The 26,386-nt window shown below is 45.9% G+C and overlaps 1 protein-coding gene across 1 annotated transcript in view; it reads right to left on the bottom strand.

The window, feature by feature from the left end:
* Positions 1-4,952: 4,952 nt before the first annotated feature.
* tnfsf11 (TNF superfamily member 11) overlaps positions 4,953-26,386 on the bottom strand; it is a 36,378-nt gene continuing 14,944 nt past the window's right edge. The window contains 3 exon segments of the mRNA XM_055644786.1: positions 4,953-6,886; positions 11,768-11,857; positions 17,413-17,449. Coding sequence (XP_055500761.1) covers positions 6,465-6,886; positions 11,768-11,857; positions 17,413-17,449 — 549 coding nt within the window. The 3' untranslated portion in view covers positions 4,953-6,464.

Genomic DNA, 26,386 nt, shown 5'->3' with positions numbered 1-26,386 from the left:
ATTGCACCTGGAATATTCTGGTCGCTGTGCTGTAGGAAGGATGTGAATAGGCTAGAGATGCGACAGAAAAGATTCACAAGGATGTTGCCAGCACTGGAGGGCTTTGGTTATAAGAAGATATTGGGACTCGGACTAATTTCCCTGGAACAAAAGAGGCTGAGAAAAAATGATTCTCCCAACCCCCCCACATAAAATAAACCAAGGAACACAAACACATACTTTTTAATACATACTTAAAATAACAAAAACAGAAGAAAGGACAGACAGACTGTTGGCGAGGCTCTATAACTACAAATTAACAAGTGTGGTTGATTAAAGAAAATTAATATCAAACTAAGCTAACAGAATGTTATGGTTGACGTTCTGGGTCAAGACCCTTCTTCAACTGATGTCAGTGGAGTGGGCGGGACAGAGAGAGAATGCAGTCAGGGACAGTAAGACAGGTGGGAGAACTGGGAAGCGGGAGGGGATATAGAGAGAGGGAAAGCAAGGGCTATTTGAAGTTAAAGAAGTCAATGGTCATATCGCTGGGGTGCAAGCTACCCAAGTGAAATATGAGGTGTTGTTCCTCCAATTTGTGCTGGGCCTCACTCTGACAATGGAGGAGGCCCAGGACAGAGAGGGCAGATTGGGAATGGGGAGCTAAAGCGTTGAGCAACCGGGAGATCAGGTAGGTTAAGGCAGACAGAGCAGAGATGTTCAGCGAATTTAATGCCAGGACTACCGCTAAAGAGATTTGCTAAATTAATTCCAGGGTGACAGGCTTTATTTCTCTGCATAGACAGGGAAGACTTGATACTGAGGAGGTTCAAAGGTGATCTCGAAATCTCGCAGTGAATAGATAAATTTGATACAGAAAAATTGTTCCCATTAATTATGGGGTCAGGACATAGAACAAAGACAGATGGTGAATGTCAAAAGTGACACAAAGACAAACCCTTGTACTCAGTATGTTGTTGAGATACACCTGCCAGAGTTAATATGAAGGCAGGTTCAGTGGTGGTGTTCCAAAGAAGATGGGTAAAGGGCCTGTCCCACTTAGGCAACTTATTTTGCGAGTGCAGGCGACTGTCATAATCTTGTTGAATCGCCAAAAAAGTGAATGTATCAAACGCATCCTACGACTATGTAGAAAACATCCTATGTAGAAGACTATGTAGGACAAGCTACAACCATCTAAAAATTAATGTACCGGCACTCGTGACAATTGGCGGCCCAATTGTGGGGAATAAAGATGACCACCTTTGACTTACAGATGACTACACTCACGATCACAGAAAGCAAGCTATAACAAAGCTACGCTGGCTACGACTCTATCGTGGTAAGATCACCTAAAAAAATGTCTGTGTTTTCTTCATCAAAATAAATGTGAAAAGTCACTTTAAATACAGTGCATTCCTTCCTTGTGATTGTGTGTGTTTCAATGGTAAATATATGAGCAATGAAATATGAGGTACAAGTGATGACATGAGGGACTACTATGAAAAATAATAATATTCATACATCAATTTGAGGTTAAAAAGTCAGGGGTTTCCTTTATTGGTAATGAAACATCCAAAAGTCTTCTAAACAAACAAATGTTGATAACAGCCTGGTGGGTGGTGTTGAGGGTTGTGCCCTGCCCCTGCGCTGAAGCCTTCTCCTCGGAGCCATGTCTCACACTGTCTTATCCACTGAAAGAAAAATTGCGCAATGACCGCGCACTGGAATGACAGCGCATCACGTGCTGCTGTTTACATACCTTTTATTTCTCAATGAGCCAATGAAAATCAGCAAAGGCGATTAAATAAGACTGCCTACGATTACCTACAACTCCACTACGACTAGACCTACGACTACAAAAGTATCAAATTTCTCCATGGCGACCACACTAAGTCCCACGACTAGTTCCCAGAATGCGGGAACTCCTCGCAACCATGAAGGAGACCACCTACGATCTTGTGACGGGCGCAGAGTCTCCTGAACTCGCCAAAGAAGTCGCCTAAGTGGGACAAGCCCTTAAGTATCTTAAAGGAAAGGATGTGCAGAGTTATGAAGAGTGCAGGGGTGTGGGACTAATTAGATTGTCCTTGCATTGAGCTGAATGACCTCCTTCTGTGCTGTGACCATTCTTTGTCTCTTTGTGGAAAGTCATCAACCCAAACTTAGTTACTTTCTTCACAAATGCTGTCAGACCTACTGGGCATTTTCTATTTTTATAAACAATTCACTAGCGGTGCTGCATGATACCAGCCTCTGCCTATAGCCTGTCTGTTTTTCTATCTTTTTTTTTTAGTTTGTTTAGAAGTATGTTTTGGAGGATTTTTTTAGTATTTCTATGTGGGGGAGGGTAAGGGGGAAACCGTTTCCCAGTCACCTCCTGGCGAGGATGCGACTATTCTCCGAGTCGCGTCCTCCCCCCCCCCACTCGTGGCCTACCAGCTAGATTGGCGCGGCCATTCTTGCCAAAGGCCAAAGCTTCAGCGGCGGCGCAGCGCTGGATACATCGCAGAGCGGCCGATGCCTTACCCGGATTGAAGCTCTAGTGTGTTGGGCCTGCTGCTTCAACATCGTGAACCTGCTGTTTGCGGAGCTCCTAGCCGCGGGCAGCGCTGACCAACATCGCGGAGTCCTGGGATGCCTTTGCCGAGGGCCGCCAGCGCGAATCTCCACCCAGCGCGGCCTGTGGACTTCGGGAGCCGTGGTCTCCGGTACGAAGTGGCCGATTGGGAGGTCCAAGCCACTGAGAATGTTCTCCTGTTCCGATGTCGGAGATCCATCATCCCAGCGAAGATGGACCTGAGCCTCGGGCCGCCCGTAGCGGCGTCAGCGGGGCGCTCGGGAGGCCCCGACTACGGGTGAACAACAGAGGACAACAGAGGAGGATGACTGAACTTTGGTGCCTTCCTTCACAGTGGGAAACTTTGATTCCGCTGTGTGGGGATGTTTGTGTTAAAGACTATCGTGTTTTGTGTTCAATTGGTGCATGTGACAATACATGTCTCTTGTCTTGTCTTGTCTTCTTGATTGCCAGTTTGATTACTACAATTACTTTAAAGAAGCAAATCCTGCTCTATCTATATAAAATCGTTTTCTTGTTTTCAGTGAAGGAAGTATCAACTATCATTAGACTAACTTGCCAAAGTATTTACCCTTAAGACATGGCACCTTGCCAAGTTTTATCCACCCTCCTGACATCTTGCAGCCTGCCCAAATATGTTCTCGATTAACTAATTTAATATTGTTCTTTATTATTTCTATCATTGCAATAAGGTCTTGGCCACCTAATAAGACCATTGATTTTGCATGGTTTTGGACCACAGGTTCCTGAATGGAAAAGTGAGTAGATCTGTTTAATTCAGCTACTGAGAGTGTGAGAGTGTCCTTGATAGCACTTCGAAGAGTGATCAGGTGCAAGAGAAGTCTGGCTGACTTTAGAAAACATGGACCTTCATTCTGACTTGCTAACAAATCAGATCCTGGGATACCTATTCCCTAACCCCGGACGAACAAGCGATGAAAATGTATTTGGGGATTACCTCCAACAATTGTGAGTCTCAGAGCAGCATGTGAAACCTTTCTCCTCTCTGTTTTTGCCTAGGCAATTCATTTAGATATTGAAGTGTCATGAGAGCACTTGCCTCAAGCATTGCACCTCAAATTTCAACCACTTTTGTGTAAAAATTCATCCTCAGATTCCCATTAACCTGTTCCCCCCATATCCAAAACCTATGCCCACTAGTTTTAGATATCTCAACTCTCAAGTGTCTCAACTCACATCCATACTTGCCCTTGTACCCCTCAATTATACTGACATTTACAGTTCGTATTCTTGTCCCCATCTCCAATCTCTTTTCTCCTAAATCCTTGAATATGTCTCACCCCATGACACTGCCCATGTTTCCCCACAATTGCCCATTTCAGCCTTTGCAGTCAGATTTCTGATCACACCCAAAATCTTGAACCAGCCCCACCAAAACCACAAATGATATTGTATGAGACTATGCCACGACAATCTGCCCTGTTTTGTCTGCAGCCATTGTCATAGTTGACCCACAATCCTTCTTTGAAGTTTCTCCACTGGCACTTATTGCTGTCAATCCAGGCAAAGCCAAGATGTCACCCGAAATGGCTTATTTTAATAACTCTGTCATCCCTCTTCTGTAACACAGTCACGTCAGCTAAAAACATTAAACGTGGCCAGTCCGGAAACATAGATCAAGGGTGAGTTAGCCAATTGGATACAAAATTGGCTTTGGTTGAAGTAGTCACAGGATGATAGTGGAGGGTGAAGGCCTGTGAGTGATGGTGTACCACTGGATCCACCACTGTTTGCATCTAGATTAGCGATTTGATTGGCAATGTTCATAAGTTTGCGGATACCACCAACATTGCCGGTGTAGTGGACAGGGAAGAAGGTTATTTAAAATTACAACATGATCTGACTGAACTGGGGTTGTGGGCCAATGAATGACAGATGGAATTCAACATGGAAAAGTGCGAGCTGTTGCATTTTAATAAGTTAAACCGGGGCAGGACTTATTCAATAATTGGTAGGGCCCTGGGGAGTGGAGTTACAGAACAGAGAGAGTCAGAGGTACAGATATATAGTTTCTTGAAGGTGGCAACTCGGGTAAACAGAGTGGTGAAGGACCCATTTGGCGTGCTTGCCTTCATTGATCAGGGCACTGATCTGTAACAACCCACTCCATACTTCTCTCTGCCGCCTTCTTTTCCTCTTCTTGGTCCTCCCGACCATCCATCCATCGCCTTGGCCTCCCTCGCTATGCCTCTCCTTCTCTGGAATCATCTGATAGAGCTATGGTCTTAACGACCCAACTGAGTTCTCTCCCTGTCTCCCTACTCTTCATTTTAGCTGTTCTCGCTGTACAAATCTTCTCCAACTATATTTGCAAACCTCCATCTTGAATTGTCAAGGTTTATCCTGCTGTAAAAATCCAATCAAAACAGCATACAGAAATAGATTTTATTCAAAGGCACGGTTTATTCGGTTTTCATTACCTTGAGATAAAAGTTTGGAGTAGCAAATTCTTAAACAAAAATTCAAATGTACAGCAAATATCAACAGCAAAACTTTCTTTAACTATAATTTACAGTGAAGCATTGCTTGCTCACTCGCTATCTCTATTATTGATACAGAGCGAGACCTCTTGAGAAGATGGCATTATGCGTTGCATCATTCCACAAAGGGATATCCTAAATGCATATTTGTCTTAAAATAAGTTATGGCTATCATCGTATTGAATGGTAGGACAGGCTTGAAGGGCCAAGAGGCCAACTTCTGCCCCAGTTTTCTTCATCCTTGCGAAGAATACATGCATTTGCAATGGACGCTATGGTTAGGAGTGCAAAAAGTAGGGCCATGGGACATGCCCTGTTCCTATCTTCGCAGATCACATTACAACCACCATCTTAAATTTAATTATGATCTCACCATCGGCTCCAATCATAGCTGCCGAGCACCTTTTGTATGGCCTGGTCATTACTAATGGCTCATTCAGTGATTTAAGAGCAAGATTCTTTTAAAGAATCATGGGAGAGGATTTGCCAAACTTGTGATTTAAACCTTCTCAATCTCTTACCTTCTGCCAGGGCTCCCATGCAAGAACATTGGGTGCTCAATGTGGTGGCACCAAAACTAAATGCTGGCTCTAAAACAACCCAAGTTAGATCACACTTAGGCTTGTGACCGAGGTTTCAGATTTACCTGTGGCTACACATATAGAATAATGCCATTTATTGCGAAAATTCCACTTCACATCACCACTTCAAGCACTGTGGGACATCACGAAGCAACCTGGGTCGCTAGTTCAATGAGGAAGGACAATGTTTCCCTTGTCTCATGAGGGCATTGGCTGTTGCCTTATTCCTAATAATCCATAGATTAATAGAATCATGCAGCACAGTAACTGGCCCTTCGGCCCAACCTGTCCGTGCCATCCATCAATCACCCATTTGCACCAATACTACATTAATCCCACTTTTATTCTCTCCCCCCTCCACTCACCTACACACCAGGGGCAATTACTGCAGCAAATCAAGCGATCAACCTACATGTTTTCTCAGATTTGCAAAAGAATGAGGGGAAGCCCATGTGCTCAGAGGAAGAACATATAAACTCCATACAGACAGCACACAAGATCAGGACTGAACCCGGGTCTCTGGAGCTGTGAGGCAGCAGCTTTACCAGCTTTACCACTGTGCCATCCTGTTAACATTTTAGTTTTGTTTCTTACACCTATAGCCTCTGACCCCTTCATTCGTTATTCATCGGAGTGGATTCTGTAAATAAGTGGCGAGTGATTCTCATTAGATGCCTTTACATAATACAAGAGCCATTGTTTAATTTTTATATTCAAGCAAGGAATAATTCTGCTCAGAGAGTGCTGACAAAACCAACATTCCAATGCGGGATGTACACCATTCAAAGATGAAAGTTTAAAGATGCCAAGATAACAGTTCACTTAATCCAGTTTGAATGCGCCCAGGTAGCTGGATGCCTCGTCGATATCGACTAATGATATGTTTGAGACAGTCACAAAGATTTTGTCGTCACTTTGCAGGTTGAAAACTCCTCCTTGATAAACCGAATACAAGTTGTGGTTACCTGAACACCATGTGCTGGCACCCCTCAGGATCAGAGTTGGCTTTGGGTACTTGGCCATCTTCCTGTAAACGTACTGAACCAGCTGGTATTCCTTGGTACTTAAGGGGTAGTCGGCATGATACCGAAACAAGATCTGGGCATAAATATAGTACAGGCCATGGTGTTTGATTTTCAGGGATCCCTGGCTGTAGCCCATCTCACTCAGGTGCGCGACTCCCACCTTTTCTTCCCAAGATGTGATGAGTTTGCCTTTTAATCCAGGAAAACTGGTCCTGACACCTGAATGAAAAATAATGGAGGTGATCTGAAAGGTTTCATTGAACAGAAGTATGAAGGAGGAGCTTGAGAACCTCTGTCTCACCTGGAAGGGCCGCTGAGGTCCCTAGATGGATGTGAGGGATGAGGTATAGGAACAGGTGTTACATCTCCTGCGGTGGTAAGTAACAGGGAGCTGGTCATTAGTGTGGAAAGGGATTAATGAACCAATGAGTTGCAGCGGGAGTGGTCTCTATGAGAATCAGAAAGGGATGGGGATGGGAAGATGAGACTGGTGGTGGGATCACATTGAAGGTGGTGGAGATGTTGGAGAATGATGCATTGGATGCATGAGCAGGTGGAGGGAGAGGTAAGGACCAGTGAAGCACTATCCTTGTTCCATCTGGGGAGGGGGGGGGATGATGCAGAACTATGGGATACAGAGGAGGCAAAGGTTTCCCCCTCTTACAACAAGAGCGGGAAACATTGTTGACTAAAGAAAAATGACATCTTGGATGTCCAAGAGTAGAAAGTCTCATCTTGGGAGCAAATGCAGTAGAGACAGGGAAATTGAGAGAATGGGATGGCATCTTTGCAAGAGGCAGAGTGGGAGGACGTGTAATCCAGATAACAGTGGGAGTCAGTGATTTTATAGCAGTCATCTGGCAATAGTCTGTCCCCTGTGATGGAGACAGAGAGATCGATAAAGGGGAGAGAGGTGCCAGAGGTGGTTCACGGAAATTTGAGGGAAGGGTGGTAATTAAGATGCCAGCAACTTGTTCTGTGATTCTGTTGATTCTGCAACGTGTTCTGAGCAGGTGCTAGATGCAGTTGGGATGTTAAGATGCATCCTTATAACATCAGTTAGGCCAGTGGTTCCCAACCTTTTTTAGCTCATGGCCCCCTTGGGATCTTTTAATTTTTCTGACATTATTAGCCGAAAAAAAGTACTTCAATATTATAATACCATCCATAAAAATATCAGTCTATTAATTGCAAATATATTCTCTTTTATTCTATTCCACAAACATCAAAAATATTTTGTGGGTTCAATAAAACAACCATTTATAATCATACATTAAAAATATTTCAACTACATAGATTTAAATTTATTAGAACTGAAATTTAGGAGGCACCCTAAGGGTGGTAACTCTGTGGGCCGGTGGCCCCCTAAATCCCAATTTTTTTTACTGTGGCGCCCCTATGGCCCCAAGTTGGGAATCACTGAGTCAGGCCACACTTGAAGTATTGTGTACAGTCCTGGTCACCAAACTATAATAAGAATGTGGTTTTGGTTGAGTGAGTGCAGAGAAGATTCACCAGGACATTCCCTGGATTCAAGGAGTCCAGTTAATGGGAGAGATTGGATAAGATGAACTTTTTCCCCCCTGGAACAAAGGAGGCTGAGGGGTGACCTGAAAGAGGTGTATAAGATTATGAGAGACATAGACGGAGCAAATAGTCAAAGATAGACTAAAATGCTGGAGAAACTCAGCGGGTGAGGCAGCATCTATGGAGCGAATGAATGGGTGATGTTTCGGGTCGAGACCCTTCTTCAGACTGATGATGGAATGGGGGGGGCAGGAAGAAGAAAGGAAGAGTTGGAGACAGTGGGCTCTGGGAGATCTGGGAAGGGGAGGGGAAAGAGGGAGAAAGCAAGGACCATCTGAAATTGGAGGTCAATGTTCATATCGCTGGGGTGTAAACTACCCAAGCGAAATATGAGGTGCTGCTCCTCCAATTTACAGTGGGACTCAGTCTGGCCATGGAGGAGGCCCAGGACAGAAAGGTCGGATTCGAAATGGGAAAGGGAGTTGAAGTGCTGAGCCACCGGGAGATCAGGTTGGTTATTGCGAACCGAGTGGAAGTGTTGAGTGAAGCGATCGCCAAGCCTACGTTTGGTCTCTCCGACGTAGAACAGCTGACACCTAGAGCAGCGGATGCAATAGATGAGGTTGGAGGAGGTGCAGGTGAACCTCTGCCGCACCTGGAAAGACTGCTTGGGTCCTTGAATGGAGTCAAGGGGGGAGGTAAAGCGACAAGTGTAGCATTTCCTGCGGTTGCAAGGGAAAGTACCAGGGAAGGGGGTGGTTTGGGTGGGAAGGGAAGAATTGACCAGGGTTACGGAGGGAGCGGTCTCTGCGGAAAAGTGACAAGGAAGGAGATGGGAAGATGTGGCCAGTGGTGGGATCCTGTTGGAGGTGGCGAAATGACGGAGGATTATCTGTTGTATGTGATGGCTGGTAGGGTAGAAGGTGAGGACAAGAGGGACTCTGCCCTTGTTACGAGTGGGGGGATGGGGAGTGAGAGCAGAGTTATGGGGTATAGAAGAGACGCTGGTGAGAGCCTCATCTATAGTTGAAGAGGGGAACTCCCCCCCCCCGTTCCCTGAAGAATGAAGACATCTCCAATGCCCTGGTTGAAACACCTCATCCTGGGTGCAGATGCGGCGTAGACGGAGGAATTGGGAGTAGGGAATAGAGTCCTTACAGGAGGCAGGGTGGGAAGAAGTGTAGTCCAGATATCCATGAGAGTCAGTGGGTTTATAGTAGATGTCGGTGAGAAGTCTGTGGCCTGCGATGGTGATAGTGAGGTCTAGAAACAGTATGGAGATGTCAGAAATGGTGCAGGTGAATTTGAGTGCCAGATGGAAGTTGGTGGTGAAATGGATGAAGTCAGTTCCGCATGGTTACGGGAGGTAGCACCTATGTAGTCGTCAATGTAGTGGAGGTAGAGTTCGGGGATAGGACCCTGGTACGCCTCGAGCAAGGATTGTCTGACATACCCTACAAAGAGGCAGGCATAGCTGGGGCCCATGCGCGTGCCCATAGCTCCGCCTTGTATTTGGAGGAAATGGGAGGAGTCAAACAAAAAGTTGTTGAGGGTAAGGACCAGCTCCGCTAGGCGGAGGAGAGTATCGGTAGACGGGGACTGGTTGGTTCTGCAGTCGGGGAAGAAATGGAGGGCTTTAAAACCCTCCAGGTGGGGGATGGAGGTGTAGAGTGACATGGACATCCATGGTGAAGATGGGGGAATGGGGGCCTAGAAAACAGAAGTCATGGAGGAGACGAAGAGAGTGTGAGGTGTCTTGGACATAGGACTTCTCCAATTTCAGGTGGTCCTTGCTTTCTCCCTCTTTCCCCTCCCCTTCCCAGCTCTCCCACAGCCCATTGTCTCCACCTCTTCCTTGCTTCTTCACGCCCCACGCATCCCCTCATCAGTCTGAAGAAGGGTCTCGATTTGAAACGTCAACCATTTCTTCGCTCCATAGATGCTGCCTCATCCACTGAGTTTCTCCAGCATTTTTTTTTGTCTACCTTTGATTGTCCAGCATCTGCAGTTCCTTCTTGAGCAAATAGTCAAAATAACTTTCCCAGTGTAGGGGTAAAAAGAAGAGGGCATAGCCTTAATATGAGAGGAAGGAGTTTTAAAGCCGATTTGAGAGGAGAGGCTTATTTTTACTTAGAGAGAGATTGATCTCTGGAACTCGCTGCCAGGAGTGCTGGTGGAATCAGAGACCATTACTATGTTTAAGAGGCATTCAGAAAGACACAAATAGGCAAGGCACAGAAGGGCACAGTCCCATTGCGAGCAAATAGGATTTGTGTGGATTGGAAACATGGTCGTGGTGAGCCAAAAATAATATTTCTGTGCTATACAACTCTATTAATGTCATTTGTAGCTATTAGTTGCCCATTGCATCACTGTAGCAAATTGGGAAACCTTATAATAAAAGACAAAGTGATACAATAAAATGAAACAAAAATTATATATAATTTATGTCTATTTCATATCAGAAATAAAAAAGAGTTGGTTTTATTTTTAATTTTGGCAACAAACTTCTAAATATGGATTAATCTCGGGAAATATTTATATTTTTTCTTATGACACCACATCAGCTTCAATTGTCTGCTTTTCTTTATGTTATATTATTTGGTCTCCTCCTCTTGAATCTGAGTTTAACCCAACTTTTGCTCCTCGTATATTTTCTCTGTCAACTTCATACTCTCCTAAACCTCCTTGGTTAGCCTTGGTTAGTTCAACTCTCCCGTAGAATCTTTCCTCTTTACTGGGTAACATATTTGCTGACAATCATGACTTACCTCCTTAAATATCTGCGGCTGCTTGCCAATCTAGCTGCCTAGTCCACTTTATTCATACCTATCCTTTCCCCACTCCGGTTCCCAGTTTAAAGCAAAACACACCTGTTTTGGATCCAAGTTTCCAAAGAGCGGAAGCAGGGGAGATGTATAGGGACAGAGGAAAGGAAAACAAAACAAAGCTGAATCAGTGTGATAAACACACTGAAGTTGTTGGAGATTTGAAACATAAGAATTTGCTGGAAATACTCAGTATTTGGGCAGGAAACTGAGTTAATTTAATTGCAGTTAATCTTTCATCGGATCCGGCCAGTTCTGAAACTGTCACCTGAAACTGTTACGTCAGCTTTAACTCCTGAAGTCCGTAACATGCCTAGTCAGAAGATGAGGTGCAGTTTCTCAAGCTTAGGCCTTCTTGGGCTTTTGATGGATCAATGCAGAAATACAAAATGTCATTGGGTTAATGGGATGGCTAAATGAAATGTCAGCCCACTAGAAGTAAGAGTTACCTCTACCGAGGTGTTGGCTGAGAATTGGAAGTGCACTTGCCTCTGGGCAGATGGTAGTGAGTTCCGACCCCGCTCCACACATTTGAGCAGAGGGCTGATGTCCCACCATGCTGAGACTGGAGCTTCAGATGTGACAAACATTAAGCAGAGGCCCTCTGGTACAAATAGAGCAGGACAGTTCTCCCTCAGTTAAAGGGGAAGATGTGGATTACAGTTTCAATAGCTGCTGGAGTGAAGCCTGCAGGTTTGAGCATGGATCCATTGCAGTTACTACACTGATAGGAGGTGGCATATACCTGTGGAGCTTTGTGTTGGTCTCTTTATAGTGAGGTGGGCGTAAGGCGCCATCCGCTGTGAAATCTTTCTTGTACGACTTGATAATTGCCCTGAAAAGCAAATGTATGCTGGTGAGAAATACTAATTCCAAAACCACTACATTAACAATTAGGCCATATCTACAGCCTAGATTCAGGCCTTCCATTTAATCCCCAGTCCCAATGGCAATTTTACGAATGAATTCAAAATGAAATAATAAGCGTGAATGCAACACAGTGGTCAGCTAGTAGACCATAATACCATAAGAAATAGAAGCAGAATGAGGCCATTCAGTCCATCGAGTCTACTCCACCATTCGATCATGGCTGATTTATCTTCCCCTGTCAACCCCATTCTCCTGCCTTCGTCTCATGACTTTTGACACCCTTACTAATGAACCTGTAAATCTCCACTTTAAAAATACCCAATTACTTGGCCTTCACAGCCGCGTGTGCCAATGAATTCCACAGATTCACCACCCTATGACTAAAGAAATTCCTTCTCATCTTTCTAAAGGAACATCCTTTTATTCTAAGGCTAAGCCTTCTCCCACTAATGGAAACATCCACCCCACATCCACTTTATCCCGATTTTTCAATAGCCGGTCATCATGGTACAGTACAGGACAGGCCCTTCGGCCCACAATGTCTGTGCTGAACATTAAGTCAAGACCAACTCTTATCTGCCTGTACATGATCCATATCCCTCCATTCCCAGCCTATCCATGTGCCTGTCCAAAAGAATCTTAAACATCACTATCATAACTGCCTCCACCACCACGCCTTTTCCAGTTTTCTCCCCCCTTACTCCATCGTTGCTCCAGTAACCAAAGTTCAATCATTTCCGGAGATGCCTGTGTGGAGTTTGTAAATCATCCGCCCAGTGTAGGTGGGTGGCCAAGCCAGCATAGACTCGACAGGCTGAATGGCCTCCTCCTACATTTTTGAAGACTATGAGGGTACATTTATCAGGCAAATAGAGTGAGATGTAGCTAGGAAACACAAACCCCATAAATGGCAGGAAAAGAGGTGATTCCTGCTACCAACTGTGAGCAAACCCACATAGGAAGGAACGGAAGATCATAATGCCCCAGAATTATTTAAAGCCAAATACAATTATCTATTTACCAAACATATTCGCTCCTATAAGTGAAATGCGGACAGCCATTTTGTGCACAAGATCCCACAGGATGACCTGCTTTAATGGCGGCTGTTATCGGGCGTAAACATTGGCCCAGACACTGGGAGATTTTCCTTGCTCACCCCTGTAGTGATATTTTATGTCTGGGAGCAGTCCTATCAGCCTTTGCAGTTGGGTTTGAGGTCCTTTCTGTGGAAAGGGACAAGCTGCAAGGTGGGCAAGTTGAATATGCCAATGGATCAGAAGGCCAAACAGCAATGTGGTGGTAGGGGCTGGTAGTCTGAGGCAGGTGCAACATTGACCTCTACAAGTGTCCCAAATGCTGAGTTACCCAGCCCAGAGCCAGGGCTTGGGATGTCCATTCGCGGTTCAACAGGAACTTAGATTGGGAGGCGGAGGATCCATTACTCACAGTACATGGAGGTACCAGTGACCTTGGCACGAGAAAGAAACATAGAAACATAGAAAATAGGTGCAGGAATAGGCCATTCGGCCCTTTGGGCCAGCACCACCATTCAATATGATCATTGCTGATCATCCAAAATCAGTACCCTCTTTAGCCCTAAGAGCTAAATCTCTCTGAAAGAGGTCATTACAAAGAGTGAGCCACCAATTAGAATGCAAAATGGTTCAACTTGGTTTGTTTTCCTTGGAGTGTATGAGGCTGAGGGAGGACTGGATTGAGGTATATAAAATTATGAGGCAAGTATATAGTAGGAACCTCTTCCTCAAAGCAGATATGCATAAGACACAAGGGCATTGGTTTAACGTAAGGGGTAATAAGAGGCTCAGTGGAGATATGAAGATATGAAGAACACCCTCATCCAGAGGGTAGTCGGAATGTGGAATGCACAGACCAAGGGCATGGTGGAAGCAGGGTTTCAGGCAACAGTTATGAAGTATCTTGGCAAGCATTTGCATCATCAAGGCATAGAAGGCCATTGGTGGCATCACTGGGGAAGGTGACATTGTACTATTGTGATGGTCCACATCTGAACCATGCTGCAATCACTGTTCTACTGAACTGCACACGTAGGGAGGCCGAGTAGATCTTAAACTAAGTCGTGGGAACAAATGATCAAAGGTGCAAAGGTGTGAGATGTAAGACTAGAATGAAAAGTATTAGTATGGGGAATGGTGAATGGCCTGTGACAAGAAGGCCCAGGGAGGAGAAATCTAAAAGTAAATTAATGGATAAGATTAGAAGTTGCAAAAGTAATAAATGAACAAAGCTAAAGATAATCAATGGAGAATCAAATATAGTATTCACAATAAAGAGATGAACCCTGAGCATAAATAGAAAGATGTAAATGTAATGTGATTGCCACCCAGTACCATGGTGCTGTAATGGCTAAGACTGCCCTGGATATTGAGAAGCACATGAGATTCAGGAGAAGGTAATCCTGGATATGCTTCAATTTGCCTATTACCACAACAGGTGAACTGCAGAGCCATCTCACCAGCTCTCCACTCTGTTCTGGACCACCTGAATAATGGGAAAATAGATGCCAGGCTGATCATTAACTACAGCTTGGTGTAGCGCTAGCATGGTGTTGTGGGTCGAAGGGACTGGTTTCCAGAGGGCCAGTATGGACATTGTGCGCCAAATGGATTCTTGGGCTGGCAGCTCAGTCACTGAGACCACGCACTCATTCACACACTCACTCACACATCCACTCACACACACATACCTCACTCACACACACATCCACTCACACACATACCTCACTCACACGCACATACACATACACACACACACTCACACACACACATACACACACACACACATATATACTGACAAACACACACACCCACTCACTCACACACTCACTCACTCACACACACATACACACATACACTCACATACACTCACAAACACACACACACACACACACTCACTGACATTGGCTCACATACCATATATGTGGCAGTAAACCTTATGTGGCAGTAAACCTTGAATACTCACACGGCTGAGCATGGCCTCTCCACTTTGGGGCTTCCACAGTCAGCGGCACTTCCGCAATCAGCGTGACCTCTGCACTTACCGGAAATTACACAATCAGTGCGACCTCTGCACTCACCAGAAATTACACAATCAGCGCAATCTGGCCATTAAGCGGAAGTCACGAAATGAGCGGGACTTTTGAACCAAACACAGTCGGACCTAATAAAGCATTTATTCCTTCCAAACACAGTCGGACCTAATAAAGCATTGCAGTTTCAAGCACAGGCAGGGCAGCAGGCCAAACAACTCATGGCATTGTCATTAAGGGCTAACAAATCATTTATTGCAAGTACATTGCAGACTCACAGTACAGTTGATTCACAGCTTAGAATAAGAGTTGTGGCATCTCCCCCATGATCTTGCAGAGTGACTGAGTCACATCCAGGCATTCGGGGTTTTATAGTCCTGTCCCCCCCCCCCCCCCCCCCCCCCCCAGAAGGGGCGTTACCTGATTGACAGGCGAGGATCTCAAGGTTTTTTTAAACGCGCATAACTTTTTTTATTTTTCATCAATGTGAAAAATCCTCATGGCATGCTCAGCCGAGGAGGACTGTGAGTAAGATGGCCAAAAATAATAGCAATATATGGTAGCGTTTTTTCTAAAATCAATATACAGCGCAGACAGGAAGAGGTCAAGATGAGACTTAATTATATAGATGTGCGTGGCAGTTTTATTTTTGACACTGAGAGTGATGGGTGCTTTGAATGCACCTCCAGGGGTGGTAGTGGAGGAAAGTCTGACAATGACATTAAAAAGCTTTGAGGTAGCCACATGAGTATGCAGGGAAAGGATCAATAGGGATCTCCTTACAAGCAGAGGAGATTAGTTCAACCTTCCATCATGTTCGGCACAGACATCTTGGCCTGGTGTGGCAATTCCAATGCACAGAAATGTAAGCGGCTGCAGAGAGTGGTGGATTCAACCCAGTCTGTCATGTGCACAGTTCACCCCTTCATCAAAAACATCTATATGGGGCACTGTTTCAAGACATGGAGTGATGCATTTATCATCAAGGATCCACACCATCCAGGCCATGTCCTCTTCTCTGTGCTACCATTGGAAGGTACAGAGGTCTGAAGTCCCACACTACCAGGGTCAGGAACAGCTGCCTTACTACAACTATCAGGTTCTTGAACCAACTGGGTTCAGGAAATCAAGACATAAAATTGGTATAAGATATAAAGGCAAGAAATCACTTGTGGCTATGCTGTACAAGCCCCCTGACAGTAGTCACACAGAATGAAGGAAGAAATAACAGGTTTCTCAGAAAGGTGCAGTGATAGTCATGGGGGTTTTAATGTCCATGGAGATTTGTACATGGAACAGAACCCAGGTAAAGATTTCAGACAGTGCTTTTGGACTAGTACTAGAATAGTAAATAAGATTGTGAATGAATATAAGCAAAGCAGGGTGTGAACGAGTGTGAGCAGGGCACTGTGTAAATGTGTAAATGAGCATGAACAGGGCAGGTGTGAACAAGTATGAGCAGAGCAGAGTGTGAATGAGAGTGATTGGGCATGTGTGAACGTGTGTAAGTAGAGAAAGAAGTGAATGAGTGTGTGCAGGACGGTGTGAACAAGTGTGAGTGGGGCAGGTTATGAACGAGTGTGAGCAAGTTGTGAATGGATGTGTGGGGCAGGTTGTGAAAAAATATGAGTGGGAAAGGGCATTGGCACAAGAGTGAGCATGGTGAGTGGTGATAATGTTTTACTTCCTTCACGAGATCCAGGCAACATTTGCAAGGCCAGCACTTAATCCATATGCCTAATTGTCATTGCAAAGGCGGTTGTGAGCAGTTCTCTTGAATTGCTGCAGTGCTCTGGTGCAGGGGCTCCCATGGTGCTGTTGTACGGGAAGATGATCCAATGACAATAAAAATAAATGTTGATATATTTCAAAGTCAAGATGGTCATAAGATCATGTGATAGGGGTAGAATTAGGCCATTCGGCCCATCAAGTCTACTCCGCTAGTCAATCATGGCTGATCTATTTCTCCTAACTCCATTCTCCTGCCTTCTCCCCATAACCTCTGATACCAGTGGTGAGGGGAACCTGCAGGCAGTGGTGTTTCTCTCTACCAGATGCCCTTGCCCTTCTTGATGGAAGAGGTCGTGGGTTTGGGAAGTGCTGGAAGAACAGCTTGGGCGGATAACTGCAGTGCATTTTGAAGATGGCACACACTGCAACCATTGTGCATGGGCGGTGGAGGGAATGAATAGTTAGTGTGGTGGATGGAGATAATTAAGCTGGCTGCTTTGTCCAGGATGTGACGTGGAGCTACACTCACCCTGGAAAGTGGGAAACTCCATCGTGCTCCTGACTCGTGCCTTGGAGATGATGCATGGAAGAGCATGTGAATGCTGCTGGACCCTTGGAGCTCGGAGCACGACCCGAGGTTTGAAGAGTACACCGAGCTGGCCGAATTAACAAACCTGTTTGCTCCCGTAACTAAACACAGCAAGAAGCACCAATAGACGTACCTTTGTGTCCTGATCTGTTTGGAGAAGGGGGCATCACCTAAGCAAAGAGCAGAAACAGGTGATTGCCACACTGCCTTTTTGAACGTCATATTGTTAAGAATTCAGCGCCTCGTATTTGGGCACAATCTAGGCATGTTGAACTCTTCTGGACAGAAAGATCAGCTGAAAGAAAATCATCTAGCTGAATCTGACAGTGAATCCATTTCAATGTTTTGTGTGGAAGGAACACCTGCAGTTTGCACCAGTGAAAACAGCAACAGCCACAAACCACCCAACAACGTCAGTTAAAAACAAACAACCGTGTAGAGAGCAAAGCAGGTTAATGTCTCAATGTCAATCCAGTCTACAAGGCAACAGTGCAACTAGCAAAGGTGCTGGAGTACTGCAGTGCCGATATTGTCAGCAACCATTAGCTTCAATTATCGCTTCTTCTCCTGACAGACATTGACAAGTACCAACACCCCACATGCAATAGCAGTGACTGGGTACAGCACAAGAGGGTACACTGAAGGGCCTGTCCCACGAGCATGCGACAAGCGCGACCAAACCGGAAGCAGGGGCCGCGCGGAGGTCGAGTGATCCCCGTACAGGGCCGGTCAAGGGTGGGATATGAGTGGAGGGACCAGGGAGAGAGGAAAGAGAGGGGTTAATAGAGAATACAGCATTTCGTGATGAGAGATGAGCATAGGGAGGAGGGGAAAGGAGCAGCGTGACAAGGATGGTGGGAGAAAAGTGTGTGCACAGGAGTGGAGTGGTGGAAGGGGAGGGATCGGTAGGAGGAGTATTATTTGAAACTGAAGATTATGATAGTCGGGTTGTAAGCTACCCAAGCCGTATGAGTGCTGCTCTTCCAGTTTGTGTGGGGTTTCACTCTGGCAATGGAGGAAGCAGGGGATAGAAAGATTGTGTATAGGAATAAGATGGGGAGATAAAATGGTTGGCATCTGGAGATCCAGCAGGCCTTGGTGGATATAGCACGTGCTCGATGAAACCGTCGCGTAGTCTATGCTGGAGCTCGCCAATGTAAAGGAGGCCACATCAGGAGCACCCAATACAATAGGAGAGGTTGGAAGAGGTACATGTGTACCCTCGCCTCACCTGGAAAGGCTGCTAGGGTCCCTAGTTAGAAGATCAATCTCATCTGTCCCGTTTCCCTGTTCCTTACTTGCCTGTGGTTACATGGAGCCCAATCTCATTGTCGTTCTTACTATCCTCCAGTGCTTCTACGCAGCGGCGGTGGAAAGCATCTTGTCTGGTAACATTACCATCTGGTTTGGGAATTGCTCTGCCAAGGACAAGAAGGCTCTGCAGAGAGTAGTGCGTTCGGCCGAACGCACTATGGGAACTTCACTCGCCCCCCTGCAGGAACTATACAACAGGAGGTGCAACTCCAGAGCAAGCAAAATCATGAGAGACCCCTTCCACCCCTGCAACGGACTGTTCCAGCTGCTATGGTCAGGCAAACGCCTCCGTTGCCATGCGGTGAGAACGGAGAGGTTGAGAAGGAGTTTCTTCCCAGAGGCAATTCGAACTGTAAACGCCTATCTCACCAGGGACTAACTCTACAGAACGTTTTTCCTTCTATTATTTATTATGTAAAAGAATATGTGTGTTATGATTGTGTTTATAATTTGTTTGGTTGTTTTGTTGTTTGTCTTTTGCACAAAAAATCCGCGAGCATTGCCACTTTCATTTCACTGCACATCTCGTATGTGTATGTGACAAATAAACTTGACTTGACTTGACTTGACTTGACTACCCCATCTACGCCTGTCAGAATTTTGTACACCTCTATCAACATCCCCCCCACCTCATCCTACTACATACCAAAGAGAACAAACCCAGCTAATCCAGTTTCCACTCATAACTGAAATGTTCCACCGCAGGCAGCACCTTGCAAATCTCCTCTAAACCTTCTGGAGTGCAATCATATCCTTCCCAAAGTGCAACGACCAGAACTGCACACAAGGTGAGCAAGCCATTGAGACTGTCTTTTCAAGGAGAGCTAATTATATGTAAATACAGGGGTTAGCAGGCCATATGTGTGTGCGAGGATTGCAACCCACGCCAGCGTGTAGAACGTTGGCTTCATGTAGTAATTCCACTGATGACTATAGTGGCTAACCACATGTTGCAATCTCTCCACTTTTTCAGGTCAGGGAGGTATGATGAGATTCCACAACTAATGCAGGGTGTGTGGGAGGTGAAGAGTTTCATGTTGTGATGAAACCTCCAGTTCAACCCTCCATACGAGTGCCTTTTAGCGGTGGGTGAGTGACTTTTAGCCATGGGTGAGAGTGCGTGTGAGACGTTGTGGTGAAGGCAGCAGAAAATAGCTTGCCAATGCTTGCTGGGCTTCTGAAAATGCCTCCTTCAACCTTCTTATAACTGTTCAACCACAAGTGTAAACCGACTGTGATCGGAACCCATTTTCGCTCTGACTCTGTCACTGCAGCAGGTGAGGCAGAGGGCAAGGTTTGGAACAGAAAACTAGTATGAGACTTGACGGCTCAAGGCTGGGGAAAACAGCAGATGAAAACGATGTGCGTCACTTCACTTTAAGACGTGAACCTACTGCAATAAGCAACACAAACCGGTGAGGTTCTTCTACACTGGATAATTACATTCTTATTACATGGATAGGACAGGTTTGGAGTGATATGGACCAAACGCGGGCAGGTGGGACTAGTGTAGCTAGGGCATGTTGTGAATTTATGGAATTCCCTGCCACAGAGGGCAGTGGAGGCCAAGTCACTGGATGGATTTAAGAGAGAGTTGGATAGAGCTCTAGGGGCTAGTGGAGTCAAGGGATATGGGGAGAAGGCAGGCACGGGTTATTGATAGGGGACGATCAGCCATGATCACAATGAATGGCGGTGCTGGCTCGAAGGGCCAAAAGGCCTCCTCCTGCACCTATTTTCTATGTTTCTATGTCTATGTTTCTATGTTGGCTGGTGTGGGCAAATAGGGCCGAAGGGCTTGTTTCCACACTGTATCACTGACTTCCCTCCCTCACTGACATCCTATGCTGTAGCTTTATTTTATAGGAGCGATATGAAATAGAGGCAAGCTCTTCAGCCCATTGACTCCTTGCCGACCAACCATTCAAAAGTACCTATTGACACTAATCTCATTTTTATTCTCTCCACAATACCAACAACTCCCCCCGGATTCTAACACTCGCCTACATATTATGAAAATACATATGCCACTGATTCAAAAAGCACCTGCCAATGATGCATTTATAAAGTGCCTTGCAGCGCATCAGGCGAACTCTCGATTAACTTTACAACAAATAAAGTCCACAGTGCAATGTAGGATTCAAGATTCATGAGAGTTTATTGTCATGTGTCCCAGATAGGACAATGAAGTTCTTGCTTTGCTTCAGCACAACAGAATATAGTAGGCATGAATACAGAACAGATCAGTGTGTCCATATACCATTATTTAAATATATATACACATGAATAAATAAACAGATAAAGTGCAAATAAACAGATAATGATCTATTAATGTTCAGAGTTTTGTTTGAGTTGAGTTTAATAGCCTGATGGCTGTGGGGAAGTAGCTATTCCTGAATTTAACATTGCAGTCTTCAGGCTCCTGTACCTTCTACCTGAAGGTAGCGGGGAGATGAGTGTGTGGCCAGGATGGTGTGGGTCCTTGATGATGCTGCCAGCCTTTTTGAGGCAGCAACTGTGATAGATCCCCACGATGGTAGAGAGGGAGGTCAGAGCCAATGATGGACTGGGCAGTGTTTACTACTTTTTGTAGTCTTTTCCGTTCCTGGGCACTCGAGTTGCCAAACCAAACCACGATGCAACCGGTCAGCATGCTCTCTACTGTGCACCTGTAGAAGTTAGAGAGAGTCCTCCTTGACATGCCGACTCTCCGTAATCTTCTCAGGAAGCAGAGGCGCTAATGTGCTTTCTTTATAATTGCATCAGTGTTCTCGGACCAGGAGAGATCTTCAGAGATGTGCACGCCCAGGAATTTGAAACTCTTGACCTTTTCCACCATCAACCCATTGATATAAATGGGGCTGTGGGTCCCCATGCTACCCCTTCCAAAGTCCACAATCAGTTCCTTGGTTTTGCTGGTGTTGAGGGCCAGGTTATTGTGCTGGCACCATTTGGTCAGTCGGACGATCTCTCTCCCATACTCTGACTCGTTCTCATCAGTGATACATCCCACAACAGTGGGGTCGTCAGCAAACTTGATGATGGAGTTCGCACTATGACCGGCTATGCAGTCATGAGTATAGAGTGAGTATAGCAGGGGGCTGAGCACGCAGCCTTGAGGTGCTCCTGTGCTGATTGTTGTCGAGGCTGACACATTTCCACCAATACGAAGAGTCTGGGTCTGTGAATGAGGAAGTCGAGGATCCAATTGCAGAGGGATGCGCAAAGACCCAGTTCTGCGAGTTTGGTAACCAGCTTGGAGGGGATGATTGTATTAAATGCCCAGCTGTAATAAATGAATAACATGAATGACATATGAGTTTTTGTTGTCCAAGTGGTCCAGAGTGGAGTGGCAAATTAGCAAGATCGCATCCACCGTTGATCTGTTGTGGCGGTAGGCGAACTGCAGTGGGTCCAGGTTTTTGTTGACGTAGTAGTTGATTTGCGCCATGATCAACCTCTCAAAATACTTCATCACCACCAACGTTAGTGCCACTGGTCGATAGTCATTGAGGCATGCCACCTTGCTCTTTTTGGGCACCAATATAATTGATGCCCTTTTAAAGCAGGTGGGAACCTCAGACCTCAGACGTGAGGTTGAAAATGTCCGTAAGAACTCCAGCCAGTTGGTCCGCACAGGTTTTTAGAACGCGACAGGGTACACCATCAGGTCCAGGCACTTTTCGAGGGTTCACCCCTCTGAAGAATTTCATGACGTCGGCCTCTGTGACCGTGACTGAAATACCATCACAGCGAATGGGGGCTCGAGAAGGCACATCAGTGTTCTCCCTATCAAAGCGTGCGTAAAACGCATTGAGCTCATCAGGGAGTGATGTTTCGCCGACATTCAAGCTACCTCCTGATTTCGCCTTTTAGGAGGTCATTGCATTCAGGCCCCGCCACAGCTGCCGAACATCTGTCATCCTCCAGCTTGGAGCAGAAATCCCTTTTGGCCTTTTTGATGGCCTTACCAAGGTCGTATCTAGAATTAGCACCTCAGGTCCCAGATCCCAGAACTTAGATGAATAGTGGGCAAATATTAGGAAGGTGATTCGGGGGCAGGATGGAAGTGTTTGTCACAGTGAAGATCTAGATATGTGTAAAGATAAGACCACCAATGGTTAACAGAGTGAGTTGGGGATAGACAAGAGAGGACTGAGGAGATAGTTAATGAGTTGTAGGACTGGAGGAGTTTACAACAGCAGGGAGTGAAAAGGAAGAATCTGAAAAGGAGGGAGAAAATTGTGAAGGGTTAACTTTTTTTCTGGACATATACAATTAGCTCCTACTCCTTGCCCCGTCACTAACACTTCGGTGGGTTAACTGACTGCTGCAAGTTCTCCTAATGTGCAGGTGAGTTTCAGTTGTCACGTGTCCTGAGGTACATTGAAAAGCTTTTGTTGCGTGCTAACCAGTCAGCTTAAAGACAATACGTGATTACAACGAGCTATTCACAGTGTACAGATACACGATAAGGTCTGATGTGTCTGAAGAAGGGTTTCGGCCCGAAACGTTGCCTATCTCCTTCGCTCCATAGATGCTGCTGCACCCGCTGAGTTTCTTCAGCATTTTTGTCTACCCACGATTAGGGAATAATGTTTAGTGCAAGATAAAGTCAGTAAAGACCAATCAAAGATAGTCTGAGGGCCACCAATGAGGTAGATAGTAGTTCAGCACTGCTCTCTAGTTGCAGTAGGATGGTTCAGTTGCCTGATAACAGCTGGGAAGAAACTGTCCCAGAATCAGGATGAGTGCGTTTTCGCGACCTGGGAAATGCAGCTAGTCCCGGGGACATGAGGGATCAGAGAACTGCAGAAAACTAATTGAAAAACATATGAAAACTAATGCAAAAAACAACTCCAAGTGTCATAGTTAGTATGTATTATTACTAATTACTAATTTAGTTAGTATGTATTATTATTACCTCCATTTATTAGCTATGGAGATAGATGTGGCCCACCATCCGCTCACGGACATGGTTCCTGTCCCCTATGCAGAACAAGGTTGCCAACCCATGAGTTAGATGATTTGCTTGGATGGTATAATGGTGTTAAAGACAGAGTTTAGTCTATGAATAGGAGTCCGACGTGTCTCTCTTATTCAGGTGTTCCAAGGATGACTGTAGAATCAGGACGATGGCATTACCCGTTGACCTGTTGTAGTGGTAAGTGAAATGCAGTGGATCAAGGCCACTTGTTAGACTGGATTAATGCGTTCCATAACTAGCTTCCCAAAACATTTCATGATGGTGGATGTCAAGGCGGGTGGACAGTAGTCATTTAGGCATGCGAGCAGTGTGCAGAGAATAAAAACCCACCAATTTACACGTCTTTGGAGTCAAAGATTCAAATAGCATCAAGGACGCTTACAGAGCTCTCCACTGCCCACCCCTGGGGCAATCCTTTGTATTGTATTGTATTGTATTCAAATTTATTGTCATTGTCTCAATTTGAGACAACAAAATGAATTTCCCTTACAGGCAGTATCATAAAAAAAAAATCATTAAAAAAAAAAAATAATAATAATAAATAATAATAAAACATATTAAAAATAAAACTGAAATTGAATTAAAAAAAGCACAAACACAGAAAGTCCACGACACAACATAACATAAATGGCACCAAGGTGAGGATGGCACCATAGTCCAGCCAGCCTCCCCTCCGTGTTCATCCGTGGTCGGGGCCTTCGATCACCTCTCACTGTTTCTACTGCCTGCATACAAACCCCTCATCCACAAGACCAAACCTGCAATAAGGACAGTCAAAATATGGCCCGAGGACGCCGCTCTACAACTCCAGGACTGCTTTGATCGCACCGACTGGGACCTGTTTGAACAGGCTACCAGTGGTACAGAGGTAGACTTGGAGGAGTACACATCCACTGTGCTCTCCTACATCAACTGCTGTGTGGAGACTGTCACAGTGGACAAGCAAATAAAGATGTTCCCAAACCGGAAACCCTGGATGAACAAGGAGGTTCAGGATCTGCTAAGGGCACGCAACAATGCCTTTAAATCCAGGGACACTTCTGCCTACAGTGCTGCCAGGTCGTAGCTGAACAAAGGCATAAAGAAGGCCAAAGACATCCACAGGCAAAGGGTGGAAGACCACTTCAATGCCGCGGACACCAGAAGCATGTGGCAGGGTGTCGGGGACATCACTGACTACAAGAGCAGCCCCGCCTGCCCCCACAGTGATATCACACTGGCCCACGAACTGAACACCTTCTTTGCCCGGTTCGAAACTGGCAACACCACCAGGAGTGGAATAACCCCGGTCATGGCGGAGGGACAGGCCTTAACACTGAGCACTCAGGAGGTACAGTGCGCTCTGCGTAGGATCAATCCATGCAAGGCTGCAGGCCCGGAAGGAGTACAGGGAAGGGTACTAAAGGACTGTGCTGTACAGCTGGCGGAGGTATTCACGAGAATCTTCAATCTATCTCTCTCAGGCAACGGTCCCCAAGTGCCTGAAAACAGCCACCATAGTGGCGGTGCCGAAAAAATGTCCAAAGTCACCAACCTGAACGACTACCGCCCAGTTGCCCTAACTCCAATCCCAATGAAGTGCTTCGAAAGGCTTGTCCTTTCCCATATCAAATCCAGCATCCCTGCCTCACTGGACTCTCATCAATTTGCATACAGGGCAAATAGATCAACAGAGGATGCCATCTCACTGGCTCTTCACACTGTCCTGACTCACCTGGACAGACACGGCACGTACGTGAGGATGCTCTTCGTTGACTATAGCTCTGCATTCAATACGGTCATCCCCACCAAGCTCACCACCAAACTCCACCAGCTAGGCCTCAGCTCGCCGATATGCGATTGGATCCTGAACTTTCTGATGGAGCGACCACAGGCAGTGAGACTGGGCCTGCAACTGTCCTCCACTATCACCCTGAGCACCGGCACACCACAGGGCTGTGTACTAAGCCCCATGCTCTACTCCCTCTTCACTCACGACTGTGTTCCTGCATTCGACACCAACACCATCGTGAAGTTTGCAGACGACACAACAGTGATTGGGCTGATCACCAACGGTGGTGAAATAAAATGCAGGGCGGAGGTGCAGAACCTGGCGGACTGGTGCACACGTAACAACTTGTCACTAAACACCTCCAAGACCAAGGAGCTGATTATTGACTTCAGGAGGTCCCATAATGGAGAATACGCCCCAATCGCCATTTACGGGGAAAGTGTGGAGAGATTGTCCATCTTTAAGTTTCTGGGCCTCACATTTCAGAGGACCTCACATGGTCCACCAACTGGTCAAGAAGGCACAGCAACGACTGTTCTTCCTGAGGACATTAAAAAAGACTGGTCTGCCCCAACAGCTGTTGACAACGTTCTACCGCTGCACCACAGAGAGCATATTAACGTATGGCATCTCTGTGTGGTATCTCAGCTGCACGGAGGCGGAGAGGAGAGCTCTTCAGCGCGTCGTCCACAGAGCGCAGAGGATCATTGCGATAGAGCTACCAGCCTTGGAGGGCATCTACCACACACGGTGCCTCAGGAAGGCCGTCAGCATCCATAAAGACTCATCACACCCCTGTAATGGACTGTTTGAACTATTTCCCTCCAGCAGACGTTACAAGGCCTTCTACGCCCGAACCTCCAGACTCAGAAACAGCTTTATTCCAAGAGCTATAGCGGCTCTGAACCGGCCCTGCTGAGTGCCCCCACCCCCCCTGGACTGTCTCCCTCGGATGGTCACGACACACAGCTTATTTATTTATTTTACTTTTCTTTTTCATCGGTTGGAGCTGCATACTAAATCTCGTTGCACTGA

This window comes from Leucoraja erinacea, chromosome 13 (assembly GCF_028641065.1).
Source record: "Leucoraja erinacea ecotype New England chromosome 13, Leri_hhj_1, whole genome shotgun sequence".
Classification (NCBI taxonomy): Eukaryota; Metazoa; Chordata; class Chondrichthyes; order Rajiformes; family Rajidae; genus Leucoraja; species Leucoraja erinaceus.
The sequence above is the reverse complement of the archived record's forward strand: the minus strand, read 5'-3'. Positions and strand labels throughout refer to the sequence as shown.